Source organism: Lethenteron reissneri, chromosome 29 (assembly GCF_015708825.2).
Source record: "Lethenteron reissneri isolate LAM-NWPU_2019-01 chromosome 29, ASM1570882v1, whole genome shotgun sequence".
Lineage (NCBI taxonomy): Eukaryota > Metazoa > Chordata > Hyperoartia > Petromyzontiformes > Petromyzontidae > Lethenteron > Lethenteron reissneri.
The window spans coordinates 1,140,693-1,168,637 of NC_083807.1; the positions used below are offsets into that span (position 1 = coordinate 1,140,693).

General features: G+C 56.5%; 1 protein-coding gene and 1 long non-coding RNA gene across 4 annotated transcripts in view; both read left to right on the top strand.

Annotated features, from left to right (window-relative positions):
• Nucleotides 1-166: 166 nt before the first annotated feature.
• On the top strand, nucleotides 167-4,140 carry LOC133349151 (uncharacterized). The gene is made up of 2 exons (XR_009755893.1): nucleotides 167-655; nucleotides 1,158-4,140. It is a non-coding gene; the product is annotated as an uncharacterized LOC133349151 (long non-coding RNA).
• An 8,346-nt stretch (nucleotides 4,141-12,486) lies between these two features.
• Nucleotides 12,487-27,945, top strand: part of LOC133349122 (adhesion G protein-coupled receptor F5-like) — a 29,188-nt gene continuing 13,729 nt past the window's right edge. Inside the window, exons 1-9 of one of the 3 annotated variants that reach the window (XM_061562327.1) lie at nucleotides 12,487-13,015; nucleotides 13,756-14,091; nucleotides 16,763-16,805; nucleotides 17,463-17,621; nucleotides 18,597-19,298; nucleotides 20,718-20,827; nucleotides 21,492-21,553; nucleotides 22,512-22,660; nucleotides 24,921-25,103. In XM_061562327.1, coding sequence (XP_061418311.1) covers nucleotides 14,020-14,091; nucleotides 16,763-16,805; nucleotides 17,463-17,621; nucleotides 18,597-19,298; nucleotides 20,718-20,827; nucleotides 21,492-21,553; nucleotides 22,512-22,660; nucleotides 24,921-25,103 — 1,480 coding nt within the window. In that variant the 5' untranslated portion in view covers nucleotides 12,487-13,015; nucleotides 13,756-14,019. The remainder of the gene's footprint in view (nucleotides 13,016-13,755; nucleotides 14,092-16,762; nucleotides 16,806-17,462; nucleotides 17,622-18,596; nucleotides 19,299-20,717; nucleotides 20,828-21,491; nucleotides 21,554-22,511; nucleotides 22,661-24,920; nucleotides 25,104-27,945) is intronic. The other 2 variants (XM_061562329.1, XM_061562328.1) reach the window with 2 other exon arrangements.

A 27,945-nucleotide genomic window follows, 5' to 3' on the forward strand; every position in this document is an offset into this window, starting at 1 on the left:
CATCCCCCCCCCCCTCTGTCCACAGAACCCCCAGCAGACGCCGTCACCCCGGAGTCTCCAGCGAGTGGAGACGTGGGGTGAGAAACCTGAGGGTGGCGCCAGCCCCAGCCGGGGGGCCCAGCGCCCCAGCAGACTGGAGGTCGCGGGACCCTACAGGGCCGAGCAGCACTACCATCAACAACAGCTTCAGCAGCAGCAACAACAACACTACCAGCAACAGTTACAGCAGCACCAGCAGGAGCAGCAGCACTATCACCACCAACAGCAGCTGGAGCACCAACATCAACAGCAGCACCAGCAACATCAACAGCAGCAGCATGAACATCATCATCATCACCAGCCTCAACAGCAGCAGCATGAAGATCATCATCAGCAGCATCAACTGCAGCATCATCATCATCAACAGCAGCAGCATCAACAGCAGCTGCAGCAGAATCAACAGCAGCAGCAGCATGAACTTCATCAGCAACAGCAGCAACAGCAGCAGTGTCAGCAGCAGCAGCAGCAGCAACAGCAGCAGCAACAGCATGAACTTCATCATCAGCAGCAGCAGCAGCGTCAGCAGCAGCACCCGCTGTGCGTGGCGCGCAGTGAGTCCGCGAGTCCCAGCAGAGGGCCCCCCGCCAGTCCCGCCCGAGCGCCCGGCTCTGCCGAGGTACGACGGCGGTCGGGCGCCGCCACCGCCCTCGCCGCGCGCCGCAGTTGAGTCAAAGCGCATCGCGACCACGACCGCATCCGCTGTTGCCGCCGCTGCTGCTGCGCTGGCAGCAGCGGTGCACAAGCGCGGGCAGCAGCAGCAGCAGCAACAACTCGATGGACGCGTTCGCCAATGCGGGAGGTGGTGTTGGCGATCGCGTCGAGTTGGTTTTGTTCGGCGGGAGAGAGCCGTGCCATTGGCTGCTTCGGCCTGCAGACGCGATGCGGAGGGGAGGCGCGCGTAACGATCTCTCCACCCGTCGATTGGAAATTAACGTTGGGCCGACGTTGGCATGTGGTTGGAAACGTCGGCCCAACGTTGAGCCAACGTTAGCCCAACGTTCCGTGCTTACCGGGCAGAAGCCCGTCCGCTTCTGGCAGCGTGATTCCCCGTTTCCTCGCGCCGTCTCACGGTCTCTCCCGCCGCGCGGCCGCATGCCGTGCCGTGTGTACGTGTGCAGAGCAAGGCCGTGCTCCTGCCCTACCCCTGGCGGTCGTGACCCGTCGGGACGCAGGTCAAGTTCAGCAGCAGCGGCAGCATCTTCATTCAGCAGCAGCATCAGCGGCACCACCACCACCATCGTCATCAACAACAACAGCTGCCACAGAGTCTTTGCTTGTTGGCATTTTAATCAGAAACACATTTTAACTCGCCGCGCTCACGCGCACGTCTCTGGCCGTCTCGTCTCAATGAATCTTAGCGTGTTCATTAACGAATCAATTAGCTCGTGGGCCCGCCGATCGCGTCCGAGAAAGTCCCCGTCACTCGCGACGCCCGTCAACCGGAGACGGCCCCGACCGAGGCCGGGGGGGGTCGGTCGAGGCGACGGCGCCACTACCGCGTGATGTCACCACGCTGTCAGACGACGGCGCCACGCGGTTCGTGGTCGTGGCAGCCAATTAGGCCGTGGCAGGGTTTTTCGTCTGGTGGGTCCGCAGGGCCATGCGGGTGTTGCAGCGGGCGGCTGAGCTACGGCCAAACGAGGGCTCTTGACGCGTCGAAATGAAGCGGTTGCCGGATCGTTGGCCCCTTGTAGGGGCTTTGTGACGTCGCATGACGTCACAACGCCTCTACCCGTGACGTCACGCGGCCCGGCAGTGTCTGCTGAGGTTTCCCACCGGTGGAAAGTCTCTCCAGAGTGCAACCACAGTCGATCTTCCCCACAAAGTGGTACTCGTTTTATCGACGGTAGAGGAAGGGCTGATGGGCCAGGATTTTAACCCGCAACCTTGTGATCGCGAGCCGCTCGCTGTACCGCTGGCCCGGTAACCTGGGTGAAGACCCCTGGCCAATGGCGTCATCGTGCCTAGGCTGCGTTCATTGGCTCCAAGAGGCTTGAGCATTTTAAACTCTTAACGCGTGATATTATATGAGATATATATGTATGCCCTGATATCACGTGTCTGCTTACATTAGAAAAGTACTGCGAACTTAACACTTCCACGGCTCACGTAAAGTTCAAACATCGTGTACATAGGTATATGCATTCACGCGACAATACGCACGCACACACATGAAGCCCAGCCCACGGCGATCGCTGTCCAGTCGAGAGCTGTAATATCTGTGAGACGGGATCGGCTTGCACCATGGGTCTCTATGCGAGTCACTCTGTCTATGTGTGAGTCTATGGGTCTCTGTGTGAGTCTTCACTGAATGGGGCTAGCTTTGCACCATGGGTCTCTATGCGAGTTACTCTGTCTATGTGTGAGTCTATGGGTCTCTGTGTGAGTCTTCACTGAATGGGGCTAGCTTTGCACCATGGGTCTCTATGCGAGTCACTGTCTCTATGTGAGTTGCTCTGTCTCTGTGTGATTCTATGGGTCTCTATGTGAGTCTTTTGGTCTCTGTGTCAGTCTGTGAGTCTCGACGCGAGCCTTCAATGAATGGGGCTAGCCTTGTCCCATGGGTCTCTATGCGAGTCACTCTGTCTCTGTTAGCCTCTGTGTGAGTCTGTGGGTCTCTCCATTGCAGCGGACACACATGCGCCATCTGTCTGAGTGACGGGGAGGGGGCGAAAGGAAGGAGAGAAATGCCTCGACCACGCTCGCTAGTGCGTGTGTCTGCGTGTGTCAGTGTGTCTATGCGTGTGTGTCTGCGTGTGTCAGTGTGTCTGTGCGTGTCAGTGTGTCTGTGCGTGTGTGTCACCACCAGATAACGGCTCAGACCTCCCCACCCCCATATCCAAACCCCCTGTCAATGGGCACTGCAATGATGACCGACTGCTCACCAACCGAGTCAAGTCGACACCACGCAGCAGGGGCTGCAGGGACAACCCGTGGGAGTTGGGGGTGGAGGGGCGGGGGTGGGTCCCGGTGTATTATGGGTAAATTACGCGAAGCCCCCCCCCCCCCTCACGTGGTCACGGATAAGAGGAGCTCCACTCTCGCGCTCCCGATCCCACGCCACTGCCGGCGACCGCGCAGCGCTGAGCCGCCTGGTGGCGCTGCTCCACGCTGCGTTCACAGAGAAGGGCGATCTCGCCACGCCGCGGTCCATGATTCCGCCCTCACCAATTTGCTGCTGCTGCTCCCTCATTCAAAGACAAATCAGCTCGTTCGGCGCCGCACGCGCCCGATGATTGTTCAACGCGTCCCACGTGACGCGCCAAGCAATTAGCGGTGTCGCCTTCACGCGCAACACGCGCAAGCACACAGACGCCGAGATCCCAATGTTCATTTGAATCGGCGTTGTTAAAGCAGAGAGCGTTGCGTGTCTGTAATCTACCCAGACAGCACCGGGAAGCCGTTGACCAGTCGGACTGACCCCCCCGCCCCCCACCCCCTCGCCTCCCCCCATCGCCCCCATGTGGCAGCACCCTGCTGACCCCGTGCGATTTGCTTGTATCAGAACCGTCGCTATTCGTCCGTTCTGCGGGACGTCACAAGCCCCTCCACGTGGCTTGAGTCGGGTCGGGTAGGGGGGGTGGGGTCTGTGCCCGAGCCTTGAAATGACCGAGCTGATGTTGCACGATACGGGTTTGATTGTAGAGCGACCTCATGATGTGAACGCCGCGGTGTTTTTATTTATTTAAGAATGTATTTATTTATTTCCAGATGTGTTCGCTCGTTCAGGCAGAAACTTGATATTCACGCAGCCTTTCGCCTTATGGAGTCAAGCTGATCACCTTCACCCCCTGCAAAGAAATGGAACAATCCAAGCTTAGCTGATACAGTACTGTGGGTGACTTGGAGTATACCATTTGAGCGCGGTGTGTGTGTGTGGGGGGTATACGCTGGTAGTGAATGTGCTCGTTTGTCTTACAGATGCACGCGAACTGCCATGCACGGGTAAGCGTGCGCGGTTAATCACCCACCATGTGTAAAACACGACGTCATAGCGCACAATCACGCGTCGTCCATCGCGTAAGTCGACACGATCAGCATGAATAATGAATAGAGTGTAGGCTTAATTATAAACAATTAAACCAAGGGTACGTATCCGTGTACGATCATCATCATCATGAATATTCCATCGGCACCGGCCGTGACGCGCGACTCGGTCCGGCGACTCCGCGCCCGAGTGCTGCCCGCTGCAGCGGCGCCGACCGTGACCCCCGCTCGCCCACACCCCCAGGGGCCACGCCCCAGAGGTCACGCCCACAGAGGCCACGCCCCCCGATGCCACGCGAGGCCACGCCCCCGAGGCCACGCCCTGCCTCGTAAGGTCCCCAATCCCCTGCATCTCCAGACCCCCAGACCCTCAACCTCCATCCCTGCTCCCCGAAACCACGGATCTCCGTCCCAACGCTTCCACATTTGCTGACTGCGTGTCCTGCTGCCCCATCCACAATCAGAGCTCCCACAAATTCTTGACACAGGCCTTAGTCCCCTAGATCGCCAGATCTTGCATCTTCACATCTCCAACCCAACCCTGACAAGATCTACAACCAAATCCTAACGACATCTCCAACTGTAGATGCAACTCCTCCAAACCACCCCAACCCGAGTTCCCACCTCCTACACTCCACACACCCCTCTACCCCCCAGCCCTCTCAGCTTCCCACATCCAGCACCTCACCACCCACTCTCAGCTTCCCAGATCCAGCACCTCACCACCCACTCTCAGCTTCCCACATCCAGCACCTCACCACCCACTCTCAGCTTCCCAGATCCAGCACCTCACCACCCACTCTCAGCTTCCCACATCCAGCACCTCACCACCCACTCTCAGCTTCCCAGATCCAGCTCCTCACCACCCACTCTCAGCTTCCCAGATCCAACTCCTCACCACCCACTCTCAGCTTCCCAGATCCAGCACCTCACCACCCACTCTCAGCTTCCCAGATCCAACTCCTCACCACCCACTCTCAGCTTCCCAGATCCAACTCCTCACCACCCACTCTCAGCTTCCCAGATCCAACTCCTCACCACCCACTCTCAGCTTCCCAGATCCAACTCCTCACCACCCACTCTCAGCTTCCCAGATCCAACTCCTCACCACCCACTCTCAGCTTCCCAGATCCAGCACCTCACCACCCACTCTCAGCTTCCCAGATCCAACTCCTCACCACCCACTCTCAGCTTCCCAGATCCAACTCCTCACCACCCACTCCCAGCTTCCCAGATCCTCACCACCCACTCTCAGCTTCCCACATCCAGTTCCTCACCACCCCGGAGCAATATCGGCTTTTGTTGAGACTGCTGCCCCCACCGATTCAGGGCAACAAGAGTGATCTGAGGGACTAGCGCCCTGAACCCTGAACCCGTGACACGAACTCCGAACCCTTAACCACTATATTCTAACCCAACACCAAACTCTAACCCCTAACCTTAAATCCGAACCCCTAAATCCCACCAGCTACCCCAACACCTCAACGCATAACTCCGAATCCTAAATCATAACTCTAATCCCCTAAACCCTCATCTCTAAAACCAACCCCTATCCCATAACCTCCACTCAAACTCTAATCCCTAATCCAAAATCTTAACCCTAAACTCTAACCCGTAAAATTTCACTCCTGAACGCCAACCCATGAATCCCAACCCTGACTTAATTCCTGACTACTCCCCGAAACCGCAATGACATCGACTTATTGGCAGATGCCATTGGTCAGGAAGCGGTGAGCACCACCCAAGCAAGGGCTGTGATTTGACTGACGGAAATCTGGTCTGAGGTTGGCTCCGGAACGCGTGTGGTGCAGCAGTCTCTCCGCCTACGCCCGTGACCTCACTCATTGCTCAAGGGAGCCACGAAGTGTCGTTGTCGAGAATGCCAGTAAGCTATAAATAGCGCCTCCGTCCCCGTATTTCTGTTACCACGCAAATCATGCAAATACAAATATTTCTCCACACCGCATCAGCCACTCGGCCTTCTGAGGGTGCATCTCATCAGCAGCAACAAAGTAAAACAACAGCAACTCTGGAGCGGTTTCGACATCCAGTGTCTCAGCGGGCCTCTCGCTCTGCTGCTGAGACACCGAAAAGTAAAAAAAAAATAATTTCGCCAGGCAAGGCCCACACAGAACTACACCGATCTCTTTCAGAAGCGACCTGGCCACAAATGACCGCTCAACGAAGTGGTTAATCGTCACGTGGACATTCATAGGGGCCAAAAGTCGAGACCGATCCAAGTGCTCTGCTTGTGTAGAACCAATTCTGCTAAGATGCACTCCCATGAGGCCGAGCGGCTGATGGGATGTGGTTACAGTGAGACGTGTAATCGCATACTTTGCGTGGAGACACCAAATACTATTTAATTAAACACAAGTTATGAGCAACGACCCCGTGACCCAATTAGAAGCCCACGTGACCTTCGTACCATATCGCCAGGGCAGCACGTGTGTTGATGTAGTCGTCGTTGTTGTTGTTGTGTTTATCTGTTTTTGTTCATCTTAAAAGCACTTGCACTGTGAAGACTCGGCTTCCGACGAACGCGTGGAAACTCCCCAGTACACGTGCCCAACGTTGGCCCAACGTTGGCCCAACATTGGCCCCCAGCGTTACAGCAACATATATGTGGTACTGCACAGTATATATGTGGGTCCTGCACAATATATATGTGGGTCCTGCACAGTATATATGTGGTACTGCACAATATATATGTGGGTACTGCACAGTATATATGTGGGTCCTGCACAATATATATGTGGTACTGCAACAGTATATATGTGGTACTGCACAATATTTATGTGGGTACTGCACAATATATATGTGGGTACTGCAACAGTATATATGTGGTACTGCACAGTATTTATGTGGTACTGCACAGTATATATGTGGTACTGCACAGTATTTATGTGGTACTGCACAGTATATATGTGGTACTGCACAGTATTTATGTGGTACTGCACAGTATTTATGTGGTATATGTTGTGCACGCAAAATGCTAAACTTGTGCGCACGATTAGGCGCGAGCGTCGCGCGTCCACAGACCGCGGTGCGGCGCGTCCCGGGCGTGACACGCGTCCCGGGCGTGACACGTGCCGCTCACCCTCAGTGTTCTGTCGGCATTGGCTGACCTCTCAAGTTGGGAGTGTGTGCGTGAGATTAGTGGGAGTGGATGAGTCTGTGAGAGTCTGTGGGAGTGGATGAGTCTGTGTGAGTCTGTGGGAGTGAATGAGTTTGTGAGAGTCTGTGGGAGTGGATGAGTCTGTGTGAGTCTGTGAGAGTGGATGAGTCTGTGTGAGTCTGTGAGAGTGGATGAGTCTGTGAGAGTCTGTGAGAGTGGATGAGTCTGTGTGAGTCTGTGAGAGTGAATGAGTCTGTGAGAGTCTGTGGGAGTGAATGAGTCTGTGAGAGTCTGTGGGAGTGAATGAGTCTGTGAGAGTCTGTGGTAGTGGTTGAGTCTGTGTGAGTCTGTGAGAGTGGATGAGTCTGTGTGAGTCTGTGGGAGTGAATGAGTCTGTGAGAGTCTGTGGGAGTGGTTGAGTATGTGTGAGTCTGTGAGAGTGGATGCGTCTGTGAGTCTGTAGGAGTGGATGAGTGTGTGAGAGTCTGTGAGAGTGGATGAGTGTGTGAGTCTGTGGGAGTGGATGAGTCTGTGCGAGTGGATGAGTGTGAGAGTCTGTGAGAGTGGATGAGTGTGTGAGTCTGTGGGAGTGGATGAGTGTGTGAGAGTCTGTGAGAGTGGATGAGTCTGTGAGTCTGTGGGAGTGGATGAGTGTGTGTGAGTCTGTGAGAGTGGTTGAGTCTGTGTGAGTCTGTGGGAGTAGATGAGTCTGTGTGAGTCTGTGAGAGTGGATGAGTCTGTGAGTCTGTGAGAGTGGATGAGTCTGTGAGAGTGGATGAGTCTGTGAGTCTGTGTGAGTGGATGAACCTGAGTCTGTGAGTGCCGGTGGGACTTGAGAGTGCCGCGTGAGATTTGAAGTGTGGATGTCTGCACGATGGAAGTCGTAGTAAAGATTCTGTACACCCCGCAAAGCCGAGCCACGCATCGAGTCCGTTCTTCTTCCACTCCGCATCCGAGAGCTCACAAGCAGCACCCCTCCCCCCGCCTGCCGCTAGTCCACAAGCGAGCGCCCTTCCTAGCCACAATTCTTGCCTGCAACGGTCGAACAACAACGCACCTACCATGGTATGTGTTGCTCTGTTTGATATTTTCTTTAAACATATATATGCGGTATACAGTACGATCAAACATCGACCATCTGTTTAATAAACGTGTTTAATATATCCTCAATTATGGGCAACATTAAACAACTTCATTTAACTCAAATAAAATCTAACATCGCAACTAATATCATGGCATGACCTCCGTCCTGCACGTGCGCTGGCACCATCGCTGCGTGCCGATGCTGAGCCCCACGGCAAGAGCCAAAGGCGCAGCGCTGCAATGGCTCGTCAAGACGCTGCTAAGAAGGAGCTCTGGAGCAGCCCCTCGAGATGGTGTTTTGGCCTACTCTTCCACACTGGACAGATGGACACGAGATGGACACGAGACGGACACGAGATGGACACGAGACGGACACGAGATGGACACGAGACGAGACACGAGACCGACTGGTCGACCCGGTCCACACCCAGACCGGTTGTCTCCCCTGTTTCCACAGCCACCGTCGTAAATAGCCCCCCACCATCCCCCACCACTTTGCCACTGCCGCCCGCAGTTCATCAAAGGTCATTTGTTTGCGCCCCGAGCTGTACGCGCGCCGATCACAGCTCCATCCCCGGCTAACATCAGTGGCGAGCGATGAAGCCCTCCTTCACCAAGCCACAATCACCGGCGTGGTGAAGTATGCCCAAAACAACTGACACCCCCTTGGGAGGGCCTTCGTCGAGCAGCGGAATGCCAAAGGGGGTGTCAATTATTTGATTATTATATTGTATTTGTAAAGGTCAGAACATATCCGCAGCCACAATACTGGTGCAGAACACAATGGTACAGCCGACCGCGGGTTTACAACGCGTGCTCGTGCCACCGCATGCCCGTGGCCCGGCGCTGCAGCAGGGCGCAGCAGCTGTTTGTTGGACGGAGACAGAAGCCGCCAGGCGCTCGGCAACGGAGGAGAGGGAAATCCAGAACCTGGAATTGAACGTGGACGGGAGGGAAGCCGACAGCACGGATAGCGCGGGGGGGGGGGGGGGGTCCCTCGCTCTATGCGGCGGTAGGAGACGATGCGTTCTAAAAAAAACCAGAGGCGCACAAAGCGCGCATTGTACACGCATAGTACCCACGCAGTGCGCACACAGTGCCACAATACACACGCAGTACACACGCAGTGCGCACACAGTGCCACAATACACACGCAGTACACACGCAGTACATACACGACACTATGTTGTCCCACGTCCGACCACATAGCCGCATGTGGAGTGAATTCAAACCGCATAGTCGGGGGAATTTTGGGCATAACTCGATGAGCCGCATGTCTGGAGCGACATCGCACAAAGCGACCCCACGTCGACCTCGGGGAACCTGTCGTTCCAGAGTGATGCGGGCGGCAGCGGAGGGCGGTGTCCAAAGTTCGCGCGCTAAAACAAATGCTGCTCGGCTAACGCGGGTTCGGGAAGGCTAGTAGGCCGATATTGTTGTGTGGAAATCGCGCAACGGAAAAGTTGTTCGATATATATTTATTTGATTTAAATATCGCAAGCCACACGCAACAGAGAGCGCAGCGCATGTTGCTGGAGATGCATCAACGACGCGGCGCTGGCGGTGAGCTGAGCTCAGGGTGTCGGAAGAGACTTGTGCATATGTCGATTTAAAGCTTTCGTGACTGCAGGGATTCATTTTTTTTGGTTCTTTCGATAAAGTCACGTAGAAGGGAAGTAATACAATAATACAAATAAAACATAATAAAATAATTCTCACGACGTTTCGGCCACAACGCAAGCAGCCGTCCTCAGGTGAAGACCAGGTCTGTCGGGGAGACAGCGACAGCGTACGAAGCCAACCGTGCTCACCGAGACGCTGTCTCCCCGACAGACCTGTTCTCCACCTGAGGACGGCTGCTTGCGTTGTGGCCGAAACGTCGTGAGAATTATTTTATTATGTTTTATTTTCATTATTTGATTACTTCCCTTCTACGTGACTTTACCGAAAGAACCAAGAAGACTTGTGCATGTTGAACTTCTTTCGCACCGTACGAAGCCAACCGTGCTCATCGAGAGGCACGAAGCAGCAAGCCGGGTGTGTCTGGAAGCGGGTGGAGCGGTGGCACAGTGGTGAGGGCACCAACGCTGACGACCGCTCACCCAAGTTCGACTTGCCGGCCACGGCTAGAACCCACGGGGCTCTTCATCGCAAGGCCGCGCGGGCCCCTGGCGGTCCCTGGCGGCCTTCAGTGCGGCCCCCGACAATCCACAACACGTGACACCCCCCCCCCCCCCCCCCACATCACCATCGTCATCCTGCTGTTGTCAAACCACAAATTGTTTCAAATGTGTGGCGGCGGCTGCCCTCCCGTTGCTGATGTCTCATCAGTGAAAGTACCCCCACTCTGAAAATGAGTGCAGAACGCTGCGCGAGATGGAGGTGGCCTCGTGGCCTGTAGTCCAGCACTTGTGGCGGCGAGGGTTGGTGGATCACCGCACACGTGTTGTGAAACTCCCTTCCCGTCGTTGTCGAAGAAGTGCCAAATCCCAGGCTCGCTAGAAGGCAGTACAGCAAGTGTGGACTGATCGCACTCCATCTCCGTCTCGACGGTGATAGAGCGTTGCCCCCTCTCGCAACCCGTGGATTTTCTCCGGGTGCTCCGGTTTCGCTCCACGTGTATAATTAGAATAGTAAACACAACTCATCATTAAAATGGCTGAAAACGTCTTACGAATAAAAAAAACCCAATGTAGCGGCAAGACCCTCCTGCTCGTCCACGGTTCTTCGGTGTGAGTCTCAAGGTCACGATTTACACATTCCCCATCCCATTGGCGGGGGCGAGTCGCGTTTAAAGAGCAAACACAACGACGCGAGATCGTCTGTAGAAGCGCGCGTGTGCAGAAACAACACACCGCGAAGAGAGTCTCGCTGGCCGGTCGGGGTGGCTCCTGGGAGCGCGCCGTTCCGCCCAAAGTCCGAGTTCGCCTGCGGGCCAGGGATCTGAGTGCCGCGCGGTCAGTCCTGCTCCGTCAGTCGGGTCTGCAACGTGCGCTGGACTGCGGAGTCGTGTGACGTCATTGGTGATGAAGATAATTGGTGGATAACCACCGTGGTGGTCATGCCACCCGCACCGCGCACCGCGCAGTGACCCCACTGCGGCCTGCGCTCTTTCAACGCAGCAGCAGCAGGAGGAGGGCGACACGACACGAACTCTCTCTCTCTGCTGAAGCCCTCTCGTCGTGCCAGCAGCAGCAGCAGCAGGAGGAGGAGGGCGACACGACACGAACTCTCTCTCTCTGCTGAAGCCCTCTCGTCGTGCTAGCAGCAGCAGCAGCAGGAGGAGGGTGACACGACACGAACTCTCTCTCTGCTGAAGCCCTCTCGTCGTGCCAGCAGCAGCAGCAGCAAGACCTCGACACTGGAATCGACATCCTAAAGCAGATCGCTGCCACCACGCGCAAAAATAGCATAGTTGATCATGGATATCGGTCGTGATGATTATGGATTGTGGATGATGTCGATAATGATGATAATGATGATTGGATAATGTTATAATCGATGGTGTAAGATGATAATTATGATGTATAGTGAGTGTATCCTAATACCAGTGATAATAGAGAGCGGATAATGTTGGAGAATACTACTGTTATTATCATGGATCATTTATCATGGGGATAATGATGATGGTTATCATCTACAGTGCGTCCAAACAGCAATAGCAACTGTGGTTAAGGGATACCGCCTCGGGCAAACGCTGCAAAGGTTCCCACATTTTTGAAAGTCACCAGCAGGGTGTGACCTGAACAAAGAAAAACACCACAATTAGCAAGAAGGATACGATTGAAGCGCCAAACACATGCACGTCCTCACCAACAAGCTTCTTCGATGCAGCTGATGTCGATGCAGAGCAACTACAATTTCATAATCAAGTGGTCAAGCCAGATAACCGCGCCAATAGTGACATACGGTCACTTGTTCAACCCACTGCTGGGTGAAGGTTTCCCCACGCCGTGTAAGACCACGGGGATGTATTGGCCACGCGTCACCCAGGTGGTGAGCCCGGCTTGGCGAAGGGGCGACGCTCCGGACTTGGTTCACTCGCGGTCAGATTCACACCCGCCACTCACGTTAACAGATTCCCGAAATCGATCGATCCAGATCTTAAATAGCACACAGCCATCATTACCATCATACACGATCCAACATCAGCATCGACATCATTGACTGCACCGTACAATCGTCATCGTCGTCAGCCCGACGCCCCCACCCCCCACCGATCCGCCCCCCCACGTCAGCGCCGCGCCTCCGTCTCGGGTGCCGCGCAGAGAAGCCGGGGCGACGCCGCCACCCACGGGGGTCCTCGTCTCGTTCCTCTCCTCGTTCCTCTCCACGTCACTCTCCCCGTGACTCACCTCGTCACTCACCACGTGACTCACCTCGTCACTCACCACGTGACTCACCTCGTCACTCTCCCCGCGACTCTCCCCGTGACTCTCCCCGTGACTCACCTCGTCACTCACCACGTGACTCTACTCGTCTCTCTCCACATCGTTCCTCATCCTCTCCTCGTCCTTGTCCCTCAACCTAATCATCCTCATTCATCTTCCTCCTCCTCCTCGTTCCTCCTCTCCATTGTTCTCATCCACCTTTCTCACCCTCATCTTTGACTCTATTCCTCACCTCCTCCTCTTACTCCCCCTCCACCCTCCCCTCCCCCTGGTCCTCATCCTCCGCCTGCTCCTCACCCCCCCCCCCCCCGCATCTTCTTCGCCGTCTCGCCCAGAGCTCAATGAGTTGAGGTCGCGATTGGACGCCGGTCCCCTGTGGACGGAGGGATCGAGGGAGGTGAGTGCGTGATGACGGGAGCTCTAGAATCACTGACGATGATGACGGAGTGCGTATGATTCTGCTGCTACTGCTGCGTAGGTTTCGCGATTGTGGTGCTGCTGCGTAGCTCTCTGATGTGTTATCGTGGAGCGAAACGTCGGACATCGTGCCGAGCACGCGACGAGGAGCTGTGGTGAGAAGCAGCGAAAGGCGCACGCTGGGGTCGACATTGAAAGGGATGAGGAAGACGTGGATTCTAGAACATACTCAGGGTAATGGCATCATCAAAACTTTTTATAAGAAGAAGAAACACTGATTTGGGCTTGAACATGCAACGTCGCTTGCAGAATCGATGGCCCGTGGTCAAGATTAATGACGGAGTGGCAGAACAAAGGTGGAAGCCCGTCCCATTGACATCCGCCGTGGAGACGGAGCGATACAATCAGCCAGTGGGTGGATTGTTACTTTGCAATGCCGTGAGAGGTGGCGAAGTTTTCACCCAGCGGTGAACTGACCATGGATGTAGATGATGATGATGAATGCACGGTGTGTATGTGTGTATTGTTGTGCATGTCATTTACGAGGAGCGGTGGTGCAGTGCTTAGCGCACTATGCTCCGAACCGATCCGACCCCGGGTGTATACATGTCATGCACGTTGTGTGTATGTCGTTCAATTATGCAACACGCACGTCGAACAAACAATGCAAATCTTCACGTAATCTCGGTCATTGATCCAACCCGTCTGTGGTCAACAAAGGCAGTGGGCCTACTGAGAACACGTGGGACGAGCGGAGGAGACCTGGGGCGGACACCTGGAGCTGGGGAGACCTGGGCCACGTGGGGCACAGGACAGATCCGGAACACGTGGATTCAGACCGGGGAACGTGGGACAAGAAGGAGACTTGGGACGGACACGTAGAGCGAGGGAGACCTGGGACGGACACGTGGGAGTCCGATCAAGGTTTCTGCTGGGTGGTTCCCGATCAGACAGGAGCGCCGGTCCAAGCAGGGACCCCCCAAGATGGCCATGAAGACTTCGTTCACCCTCCTCGTCCCCTTCCTCCTCCTCGTCCTAGGACCCGGGAATCGCACGGTGTGTCCCCCCACACACACGCACACTCACCTGTGTGTGTGTGTAATAATGTGCATGCGCTTTGTCAGTCCCCTGCCGAACCCATACTTTACCGCGCTTGTCAGCGCGGGTCTGGGCAGACGTGGAGCCCACACGTGTGGTACAACAATGTACATTTGACGCACTGCCCTCTGCCATGCGATTTGAGACTACTGGCAGCAGCTACGTGAGCTGTGACTACTGGCAGTAGGTACATGATTTGATTCTAATGGCATCATGTAAGCTATTTTGGTATACTGGCACGTTCATTATTTGTCTACTCACAGGATGTATGTGATTGATCCTCCTGGTGGCACGTATGTGATGTGAGCACTGTTTGGCACGAGCCCAACTTTGCAACATCGCGTCTCGAGTTCTTCTCTCGCGTTTCCCCAATTGGACACCCCGATATAATTTAAAACTCCACAATTGACCAGCAACCTTCCCCCCGCCAAGTCCTTTCACGATCTTCCAACAAAGCGAGTCTCTTGCGCCGTCTCTGTTTCGCCTTTGTTCTCTCGTCAATGTTGTTCCTCCTCTCCGCGCCATCTCTCGGCGTCTTTCCAAGCAAACCTCCCTCCCCCCCTCCCTCCCTCACAGCCTTTCACGCACCTCATTTTCACCGCCTGATATGCTCAGAGTGATGGCATGACCTTTACTCGTCGATTGAGACCCAAAACAGGAAGACTGCTTCACAATTCTGGCTCATTGCTGATGAAGCCGGTTGTTATAATCACCAGCGAAAAGTCACTTTTCCTCGAATTGTAAATATTGTGGTGGGTTTACTCTCCAACACACAACCCGTGTGGTGCTGAAGTAGCAACCAATTAGCACGTCAAGATGAATGGATATTCGGGCCATATTATCCTCAAAGCTGTTTCTTTAACCATGGAGAAACAACCCCCTGAGACTCCGATCAAAACCATCACGTTACCATACATAGCAGGCGTTACCAAAAATATTTCCAAAATCTTAAACAAACACAAGATCCAGGTCCGATTCAGTACAGTACACAAAATCCGTGATCTAACCCCATCCGTAAAGGATGTCATTCCTGGCATGCAATACCCTGGAGTATACAAACTGAGTTGTATTTGTGGTGATTGTTACATTGGAGAAACGAAACGACTTGTATCAGACCGTATTCGCGAGCATAAGGCAGATTTGAAACACGGCAGGACGAACTCTTCCGCCGTGGCTGATCACTGCTACAACGCTGAGGGCTCTCATGATATTGTGTTCTCCGAGACCAAAGTGCTCTGCAAGCCGTCTGGCTACTATCAAAGGTTGTTCATGATGCCATCCAGATATACAAACATAGACATAACTTCAACCGAGAAGGATACAAATTGAGCAATCATTGGAAAGATGTTATTAACCAGGTGAAAAAATGTAATTATTCATCGTTGTCCCATCTTATGTATCGGATACCAGTCTATTTTACCGAGTTAATTGCATCGCCAGCGTTTAGCAGCGCTGCCATTTTCGATTTGCGTGGCCTCATTGGTTTTGGCTGCAGTTCGTAGCCGCTGCGTCGCTCTCTTTTTTCCCTCTGCGCGCATCTCTCACTCACTCCGCGTCTCGCTCACTCCGCCTCTTCACTCTGCCTCTTCACTCTGCCTCTTCACTCTGCCTCTTCACTCTGCCTCTTCACTCTGCCTCTTCACTCTGCCTCTTCACTCTGCCTCTTCACTCTGCCTCTCGCTTCTGGCCCCGCCGACTTCCCCCCCACCCCCCCGTTTCCCCCCCCACCCCCCCTCTTTGACTTATATAGCCTCCTGGCATCTCTCCCACTTTAGTATAAATTCTCTTGCTGTGGTGTTCACACCTGATGATGATGATTGCTTGTGTTGCAATCGAAACGTCGTGATTTAATTGTATTTATTTGTATCTTTTATTTTATTTATTAATTATTATTCTTAGGTTTTTTTTCGGTAAAGTCACGTAGGTAAAAAATACAAATTAATAAAAGTAGAATAAAAATAAAATAATTATTTTATTTTACTTTTATTATTTTTTACTTTTTTACCTACGTGACTTTACCGAAAAAACCTAAGAATATGAATCCTTGTAGTCACGAAAGCTTCAAATCTAGAATTATTATTTTTTATTTTCTTTACCGACGTGACTTTACCGAAAGCGCCAAGAGTATAGCACGTTTTGTTTACGTGACAAAACTCACCAATTGGCTGTGTTCTGTGGTGGCCGGCTAGCGGCACATTTATATTGACGCGCTCAAACCCTTAAAAAGACCTAGTTACAGGGCGCTTCAAAACAATGTTGACACTTTGGAGGATTTGCAACGACACCACAGGAAATGTGCCGCCTCCGGGCTCTGGAGACCACCTGGAGAAGATTCCAGGCACGTGTTGACAACGATGGCGAACACGTGGAGACTCTTTGAAGCTACTAGAAAACATTTGTTATCACGTGACAGTGTAGTAGTAGTAGTATCCGTTCTATTTTCCATTAAAAACGATAGTCCCATATAAGTGCTAACATATTTTTGAAACGCCCTGTATCAGGAAAAGCCTACCTTGTCAGTGATGTGTTCGTTGTTTTCGGACCGCGTCCCAAGTGAAGGGATCGATGTCACCTCACGCCGCCCCCCTCCACTCACCCGCTCGCTGTGTTTGCTGCTTTGTGCCTCCAGGCGGCCGCCGGGGGAGGTCCACACGGTGTCCGAGAACGACGAGGTACAGCGCGGTACCGTGGGTTGTTCTGCATGATGTCTGACGTTTCGCTCCAGGGGTCTGGGAGCTTCCATCGGGAGACAATTCAATTCAGTTCCCGAATGTATGCACGTTGATGTACGTGCGTATGTTGAACTTCTTTCGCGCCGTACGTAGCCAACCGTGCGAATCAGAGGTGCGGGGGAGCACAACAAACTGAACACAAAAATAAGTTCTAAACAAATTACGTTTCAATCTGGAATTTAAAGCGCGTAGCTCCAGTGGCTTCCTAATATCGGAAGGAGGAGCGTTCCAGACGGCCGCAAAAGCGCACCTGAATAGCGATGCGGTGACCGCCGTCTTTGTTTGATGGCCAGCAGCCAGAAGTCGCTGCGCAGATGACCGTGGCTCGCGTGGTGGTTTACGCTTCCCAGGACGTGGAACGAAACCTCGGGGAAGCGTGCCAATCGGTTCCCGGGTTGTGCCACGAGTTGTTCTGCATGATGTCTGATGTTTCGCTTCTAGTGCTGGGAGCTTCTTCAGGAACCTTTGATCGAGTTCCCAGAGGAGCTCCCAGCAATGTCGGACATCGTCGCGAGCACCCCGTAAACACGACGAGAGCAGAGACCTCCGCAGTGGCGTGAAGCGCTGCCTGCTGCCTCGCCCCTTCGTCTCTGTCAGCAGCGGCCGTGCAGACGATGGTCGTGCTGCTGGAACTGGAGATCACGGTCACCAATGGCATCATCAGCGACCAGGACATCCTGGACGTGCTGCGCAACGTACAAACGATCTTCATCAACGGCAGCGCCATCAACATCACCGACCCCGAGATCATCAGCGGTAGGGTTCGCCTTCGCGCACGCGGCTTGGCCACCACCCCGCTCTCCCTGTGCACTCATGCGTGCGCCCTTCTGCACAGGGGTTCTGCTGCAGCGTCCACACGCGACCCTATTCAGAGCCTTCCCGCGAGCGTTGAGGAGAGGTGTCGTACCCTGCCTGGTTCGCTGGGAGAAGGCGGTACAGCAAGTGTGGACTAATCGCCGCCTTTCTCAGTCTGTACGGGGATAGAGTGTTGGTTCAAAACATCTTAAAACAAAAAACCCAATGTTGCAGCACGAGTCCTTTGGCTCGGTGTGGTTCTCCTGGTAAGTTAGGTTATTTTTTTATGATACCTGGTATAGCCCCGACAAAATAGCATGTCCACACGACCAGCATGCAACTGGTGAAATCCGGAATTCAGCCGATGCCATCGCCTTGCCGTTGACCTCCCCGGAGAGGGGCACAGCAGCCACTGCTCACGGGGCGCGCTTCCAGCAGGGGTCAGAGCCCACGTACGCGATGCACGAAGTCACCTCGAGGTGCACGCCAAGCTTCTTCCTGGAATTAAGCAAAGTTAGTGCGGAGGTCGGGGTGTGTGACGGTCATCTCGTGGGCGTCACAGTGACGAGATGTTAAATCCCTCGCCCGGTATACAGGAAGTCGTGGGTTCCATCCCGACCCTCACGGCTGTATATTTGGAGTTTGCATGTTCTCCCTGTGGTTTTTCCCTCCGCATTTAGAAACGTGCGTTCAGAGTATTTGGCGGCTTTAAACTTCCATGTGACAAGCCACTTCGTTGAGCCATCATCTGTGGCCATGTCGCTTCTCAAAAAGAGCTATAGAGCTCAGTGGGGGCCTACCCAACGTGCTTCTGTGGCCGGCCACCCTTCTGTTGGGCGGCTTGCTCCCACAGCCTCTTGCCTCCTCAATGCCGTGAATCAGGGGTGCCCGTGTCTCCCTCACGCTCCCTCCTGTGCCCTATTCTGCACGGCTCAGAGTGTGTCCCCCAAGGCAACGAGACGCAGTGTCGGTGCGGAGCGGGGCTGCTGTGGGACACCTCCACCTGCCAGGCGCTGGGGCCCTGCTCCTCGGACCCCTGGGGAACCCCGCAGGGGTGCAGCTGCGTCCGGGGAGCACCCGCGGACCCCTTCCAGTGCAGCGCGCCGCCCCCTGCACCCAACGTCACAACCACACTCAACATCACAACAACACCCAACGTCACGACAACACCCAACGTCACAACCACACTCAACGTCACAACCACACCCAACGTCACAACCACACTCAACATCACAACAACACCCAACGTCACGACAACACCCAACATCACAACCACACTCAACATCACAACAACACCCAACGTCACGACCACACCCAACGTCACGACAACACCCAACGTCACAACCACACCCAACGTCACAACCACACCCAACGTCACGACAACACCCAACGTCACGACAACACCCAACGTCACGACAACACCCAACGTCACGACCACACCCAACGTCGCAACCACACCCAACGTCACAACAACACCCAACATCACAACTACACCCAACGTCACAATCACACCCAACGTGACGACAACACCCAACGTCACAACCACACCCAACGTCACGACCACACCCAACATCACAACTACACCCAACAAGCCTGAGACCAGCTCCACGACCGCAAAGCCAAGCGGCACCCTGTCAGGTGAGTGAACCAATCCGTCTCCCGCACTCGCGAGCCATCGTGCCACCTCGTGTCATCACAAACGCAGTGGGGAGGCGTTTGTAAACAAAGGCTCAGAGGCAGAGCGAGCGGCTCCACGGCCAGAAGGTCGGGATTCGCATCCTGGTTGGGGAGTTAACTCGGACCATGATCCCTCCCGGGTCGATAAAACAAGTACCGCTTCGTGGGGACGTCAACAGTGGTTGTTCGATGAATAGAACAAGTCCCCTCCATAGGAATGTGGAATGTCCACCGCGAGCTCAGAACTGTGAACACGAGATGAGCATCGTCAACACGATGCTCATTAGAGCAGGAAATATATTTTATTGAGCTACAAAGGCAACACCCCAGCCCAAACCATACATTGTAGCAATGGCAGGGTCTGAGCAGGTCGTCGGGCACATCCGGTACACCACATCCAGTATACCACCTCTCATCATGTCATCGCCCAGTGCGCCCCCTACATGCGTAATTGTGCCGATGTCAGAATCTTTTGATGTACGCGAAGTCCTCGGTTAACGTGTGGCGATGTTCACACTACAACGCGGTTCTTCCATTCGGGAACACTTATAGCACAACGTGGAACACGCACCATTATAACACGAAATGCAGACCCCATTATAATGCAGTTTCGGAGCATTCAACGACGAACTACTTTCTTGAGCTGCGCGGCTGAGTGATAGAGTACGCGGAGTGATACAGTAACACGGCGTCGTAGTAGTAGTGCTCCGTGTCTCGCCAAACTTAATCATTATTACATGAATTGTGGGGAAACTGTTTTCGCCGAAAGCGTTTCTCGCTGAACGCGGCACTGTCTAGGAACGCAATCTGCCGCGTTAAACGAGGACTCGCCGCATGTATAGGGTCGCGCGTGAAGAGAATGCCCAGTACGGAGTGAGTATGGCAGCTGCGATGAGTAAACGCGAACATGGTGCGGTAGATGCGCGTCTTACCCGTCGCCAAGTTGCGGAATCTGACTGTGATCGACTCGGCAACCACCCCTCGTGGGGCTCTCGCCGTGCGTGCATGGCCCCGGCGCGGCCCTACGCTACCGCTGTGGGGGAGTGGTGGTGCGGCGGTTAGCACGCTACTGCTACAAACGCGGTGACCCCGAGATCGATTTCCGATCAAGGCCACCAACACCGGTGGCGATTATCTGAATCGGACCTGGGCCTCCCCGAGGTCGACTCAGCCTCAAATGAGTACCTGGTGTGGTGTATAAACATTGCCGCTGGGGAGACAAAGCGGCCGGGCGTTGTGTTGGCCACCCACCCCATCGTGTGCTGTGCCGGCCTTCATAGGTGCTACTCGCGAACAGCACTTGCCCCCAACGCTATGGTAAGGCTACACGGGGGACCTCTGCCTTTGTGTGCCGTGCGTCTGCCTTTACCCCACGCTCAGATGTGAGCAGACACAACGTCACGATCCGGACGACGATGGAATTCGACAGCCTGTACGAAGATAAGAGCAGCAGCAAGTACATGGAAATGGAGACTCGTTTCTTGCCCGCGGTAGGCACACCACCGCGCGCCCATCGCGATCCGTGCCGTCAGCGGTAAGCCGGTCACGTGGCTCAGCGGCGGAGAGCGAGCAGCTCACCAGCCGCGAGGGTTGCGTGCTCAGTCCCTGGGTGGGGAGTTCAACCCATAGCTGTCAGTCCATACGGTTTGCCAGTAATTTTGTGAAGGGACATTGAGTTTTCAGGTCCATATGGCGTACAGCCGTTTCAATACGGGCAAATATATAAACAATTTGTGTCTGTTTGTGTTTCTCCCTTGTGATGGGACTTTATAGGATGAACTTTGAGATTTATAAGGGCACGGGGTGACCAATGAGGTCTAAATTAGTCTGTAATAAGGTAGGGCACTGACAAAGGGTTGACAGGTATGTGAACTCGGCCTATCATCTGTCTGGGGGTGGATAAAGGAAGTAGTGTACTGCTTTGTGGGGAAGTCAACAGCAGGTGCTGTGAACAGCAGCTGAGCACCTCCTCGATTATTAAGATGTTGTTGTTGTTGTTTGCGCGATGATGATGATGTTGTTGACATCAACATCATCGTAATCATCGCGCACACAAATACGCACGAAGATCCCCCCCACCCAGACAGCAGCGGATTGACAAAGGGGCGTGATGAATGTCACACTGATGCACCCCTCCTCCCTGCATTCCTTCAGCTCAACAAAAGCTACCAGCGCCTTGGAGAGCGCTTCATAAAGGTGATCATCCTGAGGTTCAGGTGAGAGAGGTGACCTCGACACGCAACGCTTAGACGGCTGGAAGTGCCCTGGCTGCTGACGGCACGCAGGGAAGCTGGGGGGGGGGGGGGGGTCGGGAGTGCTGGCGGTTGGCGGAATAAGCAAACAAATTGTTTATAATATTTATTTATATATTTACTTTACTAGGTAAGGCCCACTGAGTTATGTAGCTCTGGCCACAAATGATAGCTCAATGAAGTGGTTTACGTGGAAATGCATCGCAGTCTTTAGACTCTAAACGCACGTTGTCTCGACATGTGGGGAGGAAAACCCCGAGGACTCGCGACCACGGGGAGAGAAACATGCAAACTGCAAATATACAGCAGGCATCAGGGTTGGGATCGAACTCACGACCTCCTGTATATCAGGCGAAGTAGTTAACATCTCACCACGTGGAGAGAAACACGCAAGCTACAAATATACAGCAGGCATCAGGGTTGGGATCGAACTCACGACCTCCTGTATATCAGGCGAGGTAGTTAACATCTCACCACGTAAGAGAGAAGCACGCAAACTACAAATATACAGCAGGCATCAGGGTTGGGATCGAACTCACGACCTCCTATATATCAGGCGAGGTAGTTAACATCTCCTAGGCACCGTGGCGCCCCGGCAATGCCGGCTCTATGATTAATCAGGCCAACGTCGCCATTCTCCCGAGGGTCTTGGGGAATGTTGTGCCTTGGCGAGGGGCGGCAGTGTCAAATTCTGTCCTGGCTTCTACTCCGTACGTCACAAACAGTCAATTTACATATTTGGTAAACAAAACTAAAACAACAATACGGGTCTGCAAGTTACACAATCTCTGTGAGTGCATTGGATGCAATAGTCCCTGCTGCTGCACTTGACCCAAAAGTATGTGAAGGCTATACAGGGGAACTTTGTATATCCCTGTGGGATTGGCATATGTGTTGCACTGACCTTCCCCCCCACCCGCAGGAATGGGAGTCTGATCGTCGATTACCAGGTCATAGGTCACAATCTCTCCACTGAGGACATCATCAACAAGACTGAAGACATCAATATATTTCTGAAAAATGACAAAATCGAAATGAACACATCAAACCGATTGGTTATTCACTCGGAAGGTTCGTAAACTCCGGTTGAACGCACGGCTATAGGGATGTGCGACCGAATTTTGGATTAATCTGAAAAATACGGATATAGGACCTCGTCACGAAGTTTTTGACGATCCAAATATTTTTTATGTCTCTGATCGATCCGGGAAGTGGAAGTGACGTCATCACCACGCCATCGCCATCATGATGGCGTGTTAAGAGTGAATGTTATCTCAAAATCCCAACAATATTCCAAATTGTCCTCTAGAATCCGTTCGTGTAAAATCCGAAACTCGTCAGTCAGCGTCAGAGCAACGTCCCCAAAATTTGGCCAGGAATTCACTCCGGCCAGGTCTGCCCGGCCCGGTGACCAGGCCCGCCCGGCCCGGTGACCAGGCCCGCCCGGCCCGGTGACCAGGCCCGCCCGGCCCGGTGACCAGGCCCGCCCGGCCCGGTGACCAGGCCCGCCCGGCCCGGTGACCAGGCCCGCCCGGCCCGGTGACCAGGCCCGCCCGGTCCGGTGACCAGGCCCGCCCGGCCCGGTGACCAGGCCCGCCCGGCCCGGTGACCAGGGCCGCCCGGCCCGGTGACCAGGTCTGCCCGGCCCGGTGACCAGCCCTGCCCGGCCCGGTGACCAGGCCTGGCCGGCCCGGTGACCAGGCCTGGCGGGCCCGGTGACCAGGCCTGCCCGGCCCGGTGACCAGGCCTGCCCGGCCCGGTGACCAGGCCTGCCCGGCCCGGTGACCAGGGCTGCCCGGCCCGGTGACCAGGTCTGCCCGGCCCGGTGACCAGCCCTGCCCGGCCCGGTGATCAGGCCTTCCCGGCCCGGTGACCGGGCTGCCCGGCCCGGTGACCAGGCCTGCCCGGCCCGGTGACCGGTCTGCCCGGCCCGGTGACCAGGCCTGCCCGGCCCGGTGACCGGGCTGCCCGGCCCGGTGACCAGGCCTGCCCGGCCCGGTGACCAGGCCTGCCCGGCCCGGTGACCAGGCCTGCCCGGCCCGGTGACCAGGCCTGCCCGGCCCGGTGACCAGGCCTGCCCGGCCCGGTGACCAGGCCTGCCCGGCCCGGTGACCAGGCCTGCCCGGCCCGGTGACCAGGCCTGCCCGGCCCGGTGACCAGGCCTGCCCGCCTGCCCTGCCTGGTGACCAGGGGAGCGTTTCCGCACCCGGCACAACAACCACGACGCATCACAAACATCTGCTGCTCGTAGGGACTTGGCACTTTTGAAAACCAGCCAGAGGTGAAAGGGTCACCCGAAATTTCGAGATTCAAACGAGCGTGCAAATGTTTTTTTTTTATACGCGAACGCAATTCACCCCGACTGCTGTCCATTGCTTTCTGGACTGCTAGTTCCGTCATCAAACATTTCCGAAGACAAACGCATGTTGGAAAGTGTTACATGATCCATGTGAATGCATGTTTTTTACTAACTTTTAAAATAAGTTGTTATCGACATTATGGTGGCTATGCACGTGTGTAATCCAGTACTTGTGGAGGCGAGGGCTGGTGGATTACACAGACGGTCGTGAATCTCCTTCCCTTCCCATGGGCAGCGCGGTCGCCATGGCCTGGCTTATGGCCCGGGTACAATGGCAGTTAAAGCAAGCGGGTTAATTTCCATCTGCGCTGGGATTGAGTGTTAGCACCTCGCACGCACGTGCATTCTTCCCAAGTTTAAACACTCGTAAATCGATCTTGTCAAATGTCCAATACAGGACGCCAGAGCTCATGCAATTATTGTATTGGCAGGAAGGGTAAAACCTTTTCTTGTTTTGTAATACTTTGATACTGGCAAAGAGATCCCATGTTGTCGCTGCTCGCCCCGAGCTATAAATGCTCTGATAGTGCATTGTCCTTGTACTGTTCACGTTTTGGCGTTTTCTGGTCCGACACTGGTAGTGAGACAGGGCCCTCAAGGAGGCTGTCTCTATTGTAGGCCAATCAGTTTCAAAGGCAATGCCACATAGATTATGAGAGCCACGTGTTTGTTTGCATGTTCACCACGAGTACGTGTGGTTAATGCGGTGCTTGATTCCTTGCAAAAGGTTTATATTTGGTGTTAGAACATCTTAACACCTCCTGTTTTATTTCCAGAAAGAGTCAAACCTTTTATTGTTATTTTTATACACAATTGTTTTGTGTCGGTTCTGGATGCCTTCCCGCCCGTCTGTGTTTGCCCGCACCATTGTGCAAAAACTGTGCTCGTGACAAATGTCCACGAAATATGACACGATCTACATTGTTTTAATTTACATAATATTATCATTACTCTTTCCTTTTGTTTGAACAGGAAAAGAGATTTCGGTCCACGGCAATCTGACAGAGAATAGAGAGGTGACCCTTGTCTACAACAGCACAATAGCGAATACAACGAATGTCACTTGGTCGAGGAACGGGCAGAGCGTTTCCACTGACTTCGATATGATTGTGGCCACGAATCTAACCATCCGGAAGTTCCAGATAAGTTCCAATGGTAAGACATTGAGGTGCAACACCAGGCTCACAAAGCTATTCAGAAGCGCTAATGACACCAAACGCAGATGTGCCGGTCCGGTTTGACCGTGACAATCCCAGTGGTGTTTAGAAAGCCTGGAAATCTACCCCCGCGGCTCAAATGTCTGGCCTCACGCTCGGGAAAAGGGCTGAGCTTGCCGAGTAGTAGGCAGGGCAGGCAGAGGAGTGGGCAGGGCAGAGGAGTGGGCAGGTAGGGGAGTGGGCAGGGAGGGGAGGGGGCAGGGAGGGGGCAGGGAGGGGGCAGGGAGGGGGCAGGGAGGGGGCAGGAAGGGGAGGGGGCAGGGAGGGGGGCAGGGAGGGGAGTGGGCAGGGAGGGGAGGGGGCAGGGAGGGGAGTGGGCAGGGACGGGGGTGCAGGGAGGGGAGTGGGCAGGGAGGGGAGGGGGCTGGGAGGGGAGTGGGCAGGGAGGGGAGGGGGCAGGGAGGGGGGGGCAGGGAGGGGAGTGGGCAGGGAGGGGGCAGGGAGGGGAGTGGGCGGGGAGGGGAGTGGGCAGGGAGGGGAGTGGGCAGGGAGGGGAGTGGGCAGGGAGGGGGCAGGGAGGGGGGGCAGGGAGGAGAGTGGGCAGGGAGGGGAGGGGGCAGGGAGGGGGGGCAGGGAGGGGAGTGGGCAGGGAGGGGAGGGGGCAGGGAGGGGAGTGGGCAGGGAGGGGAGGGGGCAGAGAGGGGGCAGGGAGGGGAGGGGGCAGGGAGGGGAGTGGACAGGGAGGGGAGGGGGCAGAGAGGGGGCAGGGAGGGGAGGGGGCAGGGAGGGGGCAGGGAGGGGAGGGGGCAGGGAGGGGAGTGGGCAGGGAGGGGAGTGGGCAGAGAGGGGGCAGGGAGGGGAGGGGGCAGAGAGGGGGCAGGAAGGGGAGGGGGCAGGGAGGGGGGGGCAGGGAGGGGAGTGGGCAGGGAGGGGAGGGGGCAGGGAGGGGGGGGCAGGGAGGGGAGGGGGCAGGGAGGGGGCAGGGAGGGGAGTAGGCAGGGAGGGGAGGGGGCAGGGAGGGGAGTTGGCAGGGAGGGGAGTGGGCAGGGAGGGGGCAGGGAGGGGAGTGGGCAGGGAGGGGAGGGGGCAGGGAGGGGGGGGGCAGGGAGGGGAGGGGGCAGGGAGGGGGCAGGGAGGGGAGTAGGCAGGGAGGGGAGGGGGCAGGGAGGGGAGTTGGCAGGGAGGGGAGTGGGCAGGGAGGGGGCAGGGAGGGGAGTGGGCAGGGAGGGGGCAGGGAGGGGAGGGGGCAGGGAGGGGAGTGGGCAGGGAGGGGAGGGGGCAGGGAGGGGAGTTGGCAGGGAGGGGAGTGGGCAGGGAGGGGGCAGGGAGGGGAGTGGGCAGGGAGGGGGCAGGGAGGGGAGGGGCAGGGAGGGGAGTGGGCAGGGAGGGGAGGGGGCAGGGAGGGGAGTGGGCAGGGAGGGGAGTGGGCAGAGAGGGGGCAGGGAGGGGAGTGGGCAGGGAGGGGGCAGGGAGGGGAGTGGGCAGGGAGGGGAGGGGGCAGGGAGGGGGCAGGGAGGGGAGGGGGCAGGGAGGGGAGTGGGCAGGGAGGGGAGTGGGCAGAGAGGGGGCAGGGAGGGGAGTGGGCAGGGAGGGAGGGGGCAGGGAGGGGAGTGGGCAGAGAGGGGGCAGGGAGGGGAGTGGGCAGGGAGGGGAGGGGGCAGGGAGGGGAGTGGGCAGGGAGGGGAGTGGGCAGAGAGGGGGCAGGGAGGGGAGTGGGCAGGGAGGGGAGGGGGCAGGGAGGGGAGTGGGCAGGGAGAGGAGTGGGCAGGGAGGGGGCAGGGAGGGGGGGCAGGGAGGGGAGTGGGCAGGGAGGGGAGGGGGCAGGGAGGGGGGGCAGGGAGGGGAGTGGGCAGGGAGGGGAGGGGGCAGGGAGGGGAGTGGGCAGGGAGGGGAGGGGGCAGAGAGGGGGCAGGGAGGGGAGGGGGCAGGGAGGGGAGTGGGCAGGGAGGGGAGGGGGCAGAGAGGGGGCAGGGAGGGGAGGGGGCAGGGAGGGGGCAGGGAGGGGAGGGGGCAGGGAGGGGAGTGGGCAGGGAGGGGAGTGGGAGAGAGGGGCCAGGGAGAGGGCAGGGAGGGGGCAGGAAGGGGAGGGGGCAGGGAGGGGGGGGCAGGGAGGGGAGTGGGCAGGGAGGGGAGGGGGCAGGGAGGGGGGGGCAGGGAGGGGAGGGGGCAGGGAGGGGGCAGGGAGGGGAGTAGGCAGGGAGGGGAGGGGGCAGGGAGGGGAGTTGGCAGGGAGGGGAGTGGGCAGGGAGGGGGCAGGGAGGGGAGTGGGCAGGGAGGGGAGGGGGCAGGGAGGGGGGGGGGGCAGGGAGGGGAGGGGGCAGGGAGGGGGCAGGGAGGGGAGTAGGCAGGGAGGGGAGGGGGCAGGGAGGGGAGTTGGCAGGGAGGGGAGTGGGCAGGGAGGGGGCAGGGAGGGGAGTGGGCAGGGAGGGGGCAGGGAGGGGAGGGGGCAGGGAGGGGAGTGGGCAGGGAGGGGAGGGGGCAGGGAGGGGAGTTGGCAGGGAGGGGAGTGGGCAGGGAGGGGGCAGGGAGGGGAGTGGGCAGGGAGGGGGCAGGGAGGGGAGGGGGCAGGGAGGGGAGTGGGCAGGGAGGGGAGGGGGCAGGGAGGGGAGTGGGCAGGGAGGGGAGTGGGCAGAGAGGGGGCAGGGAGGGGAGTGGGCAGGGAGGGGGCAGGGAGGGGAGTGGGCAGGGAGGGGAGGGGGCAGGGAGGGGGCAGGGAGGGGAGGGGGCAGGGAGGGAGTGGGCAGGGAGGGGAGTGGGCAGAGAGGGGGCAGGGAGGGGAGTGGGCAGGGAGGGGAGGGGGCAGGGAGGGGAGTGGGCAGAGAGGGGGCAGGGAGGGGAGT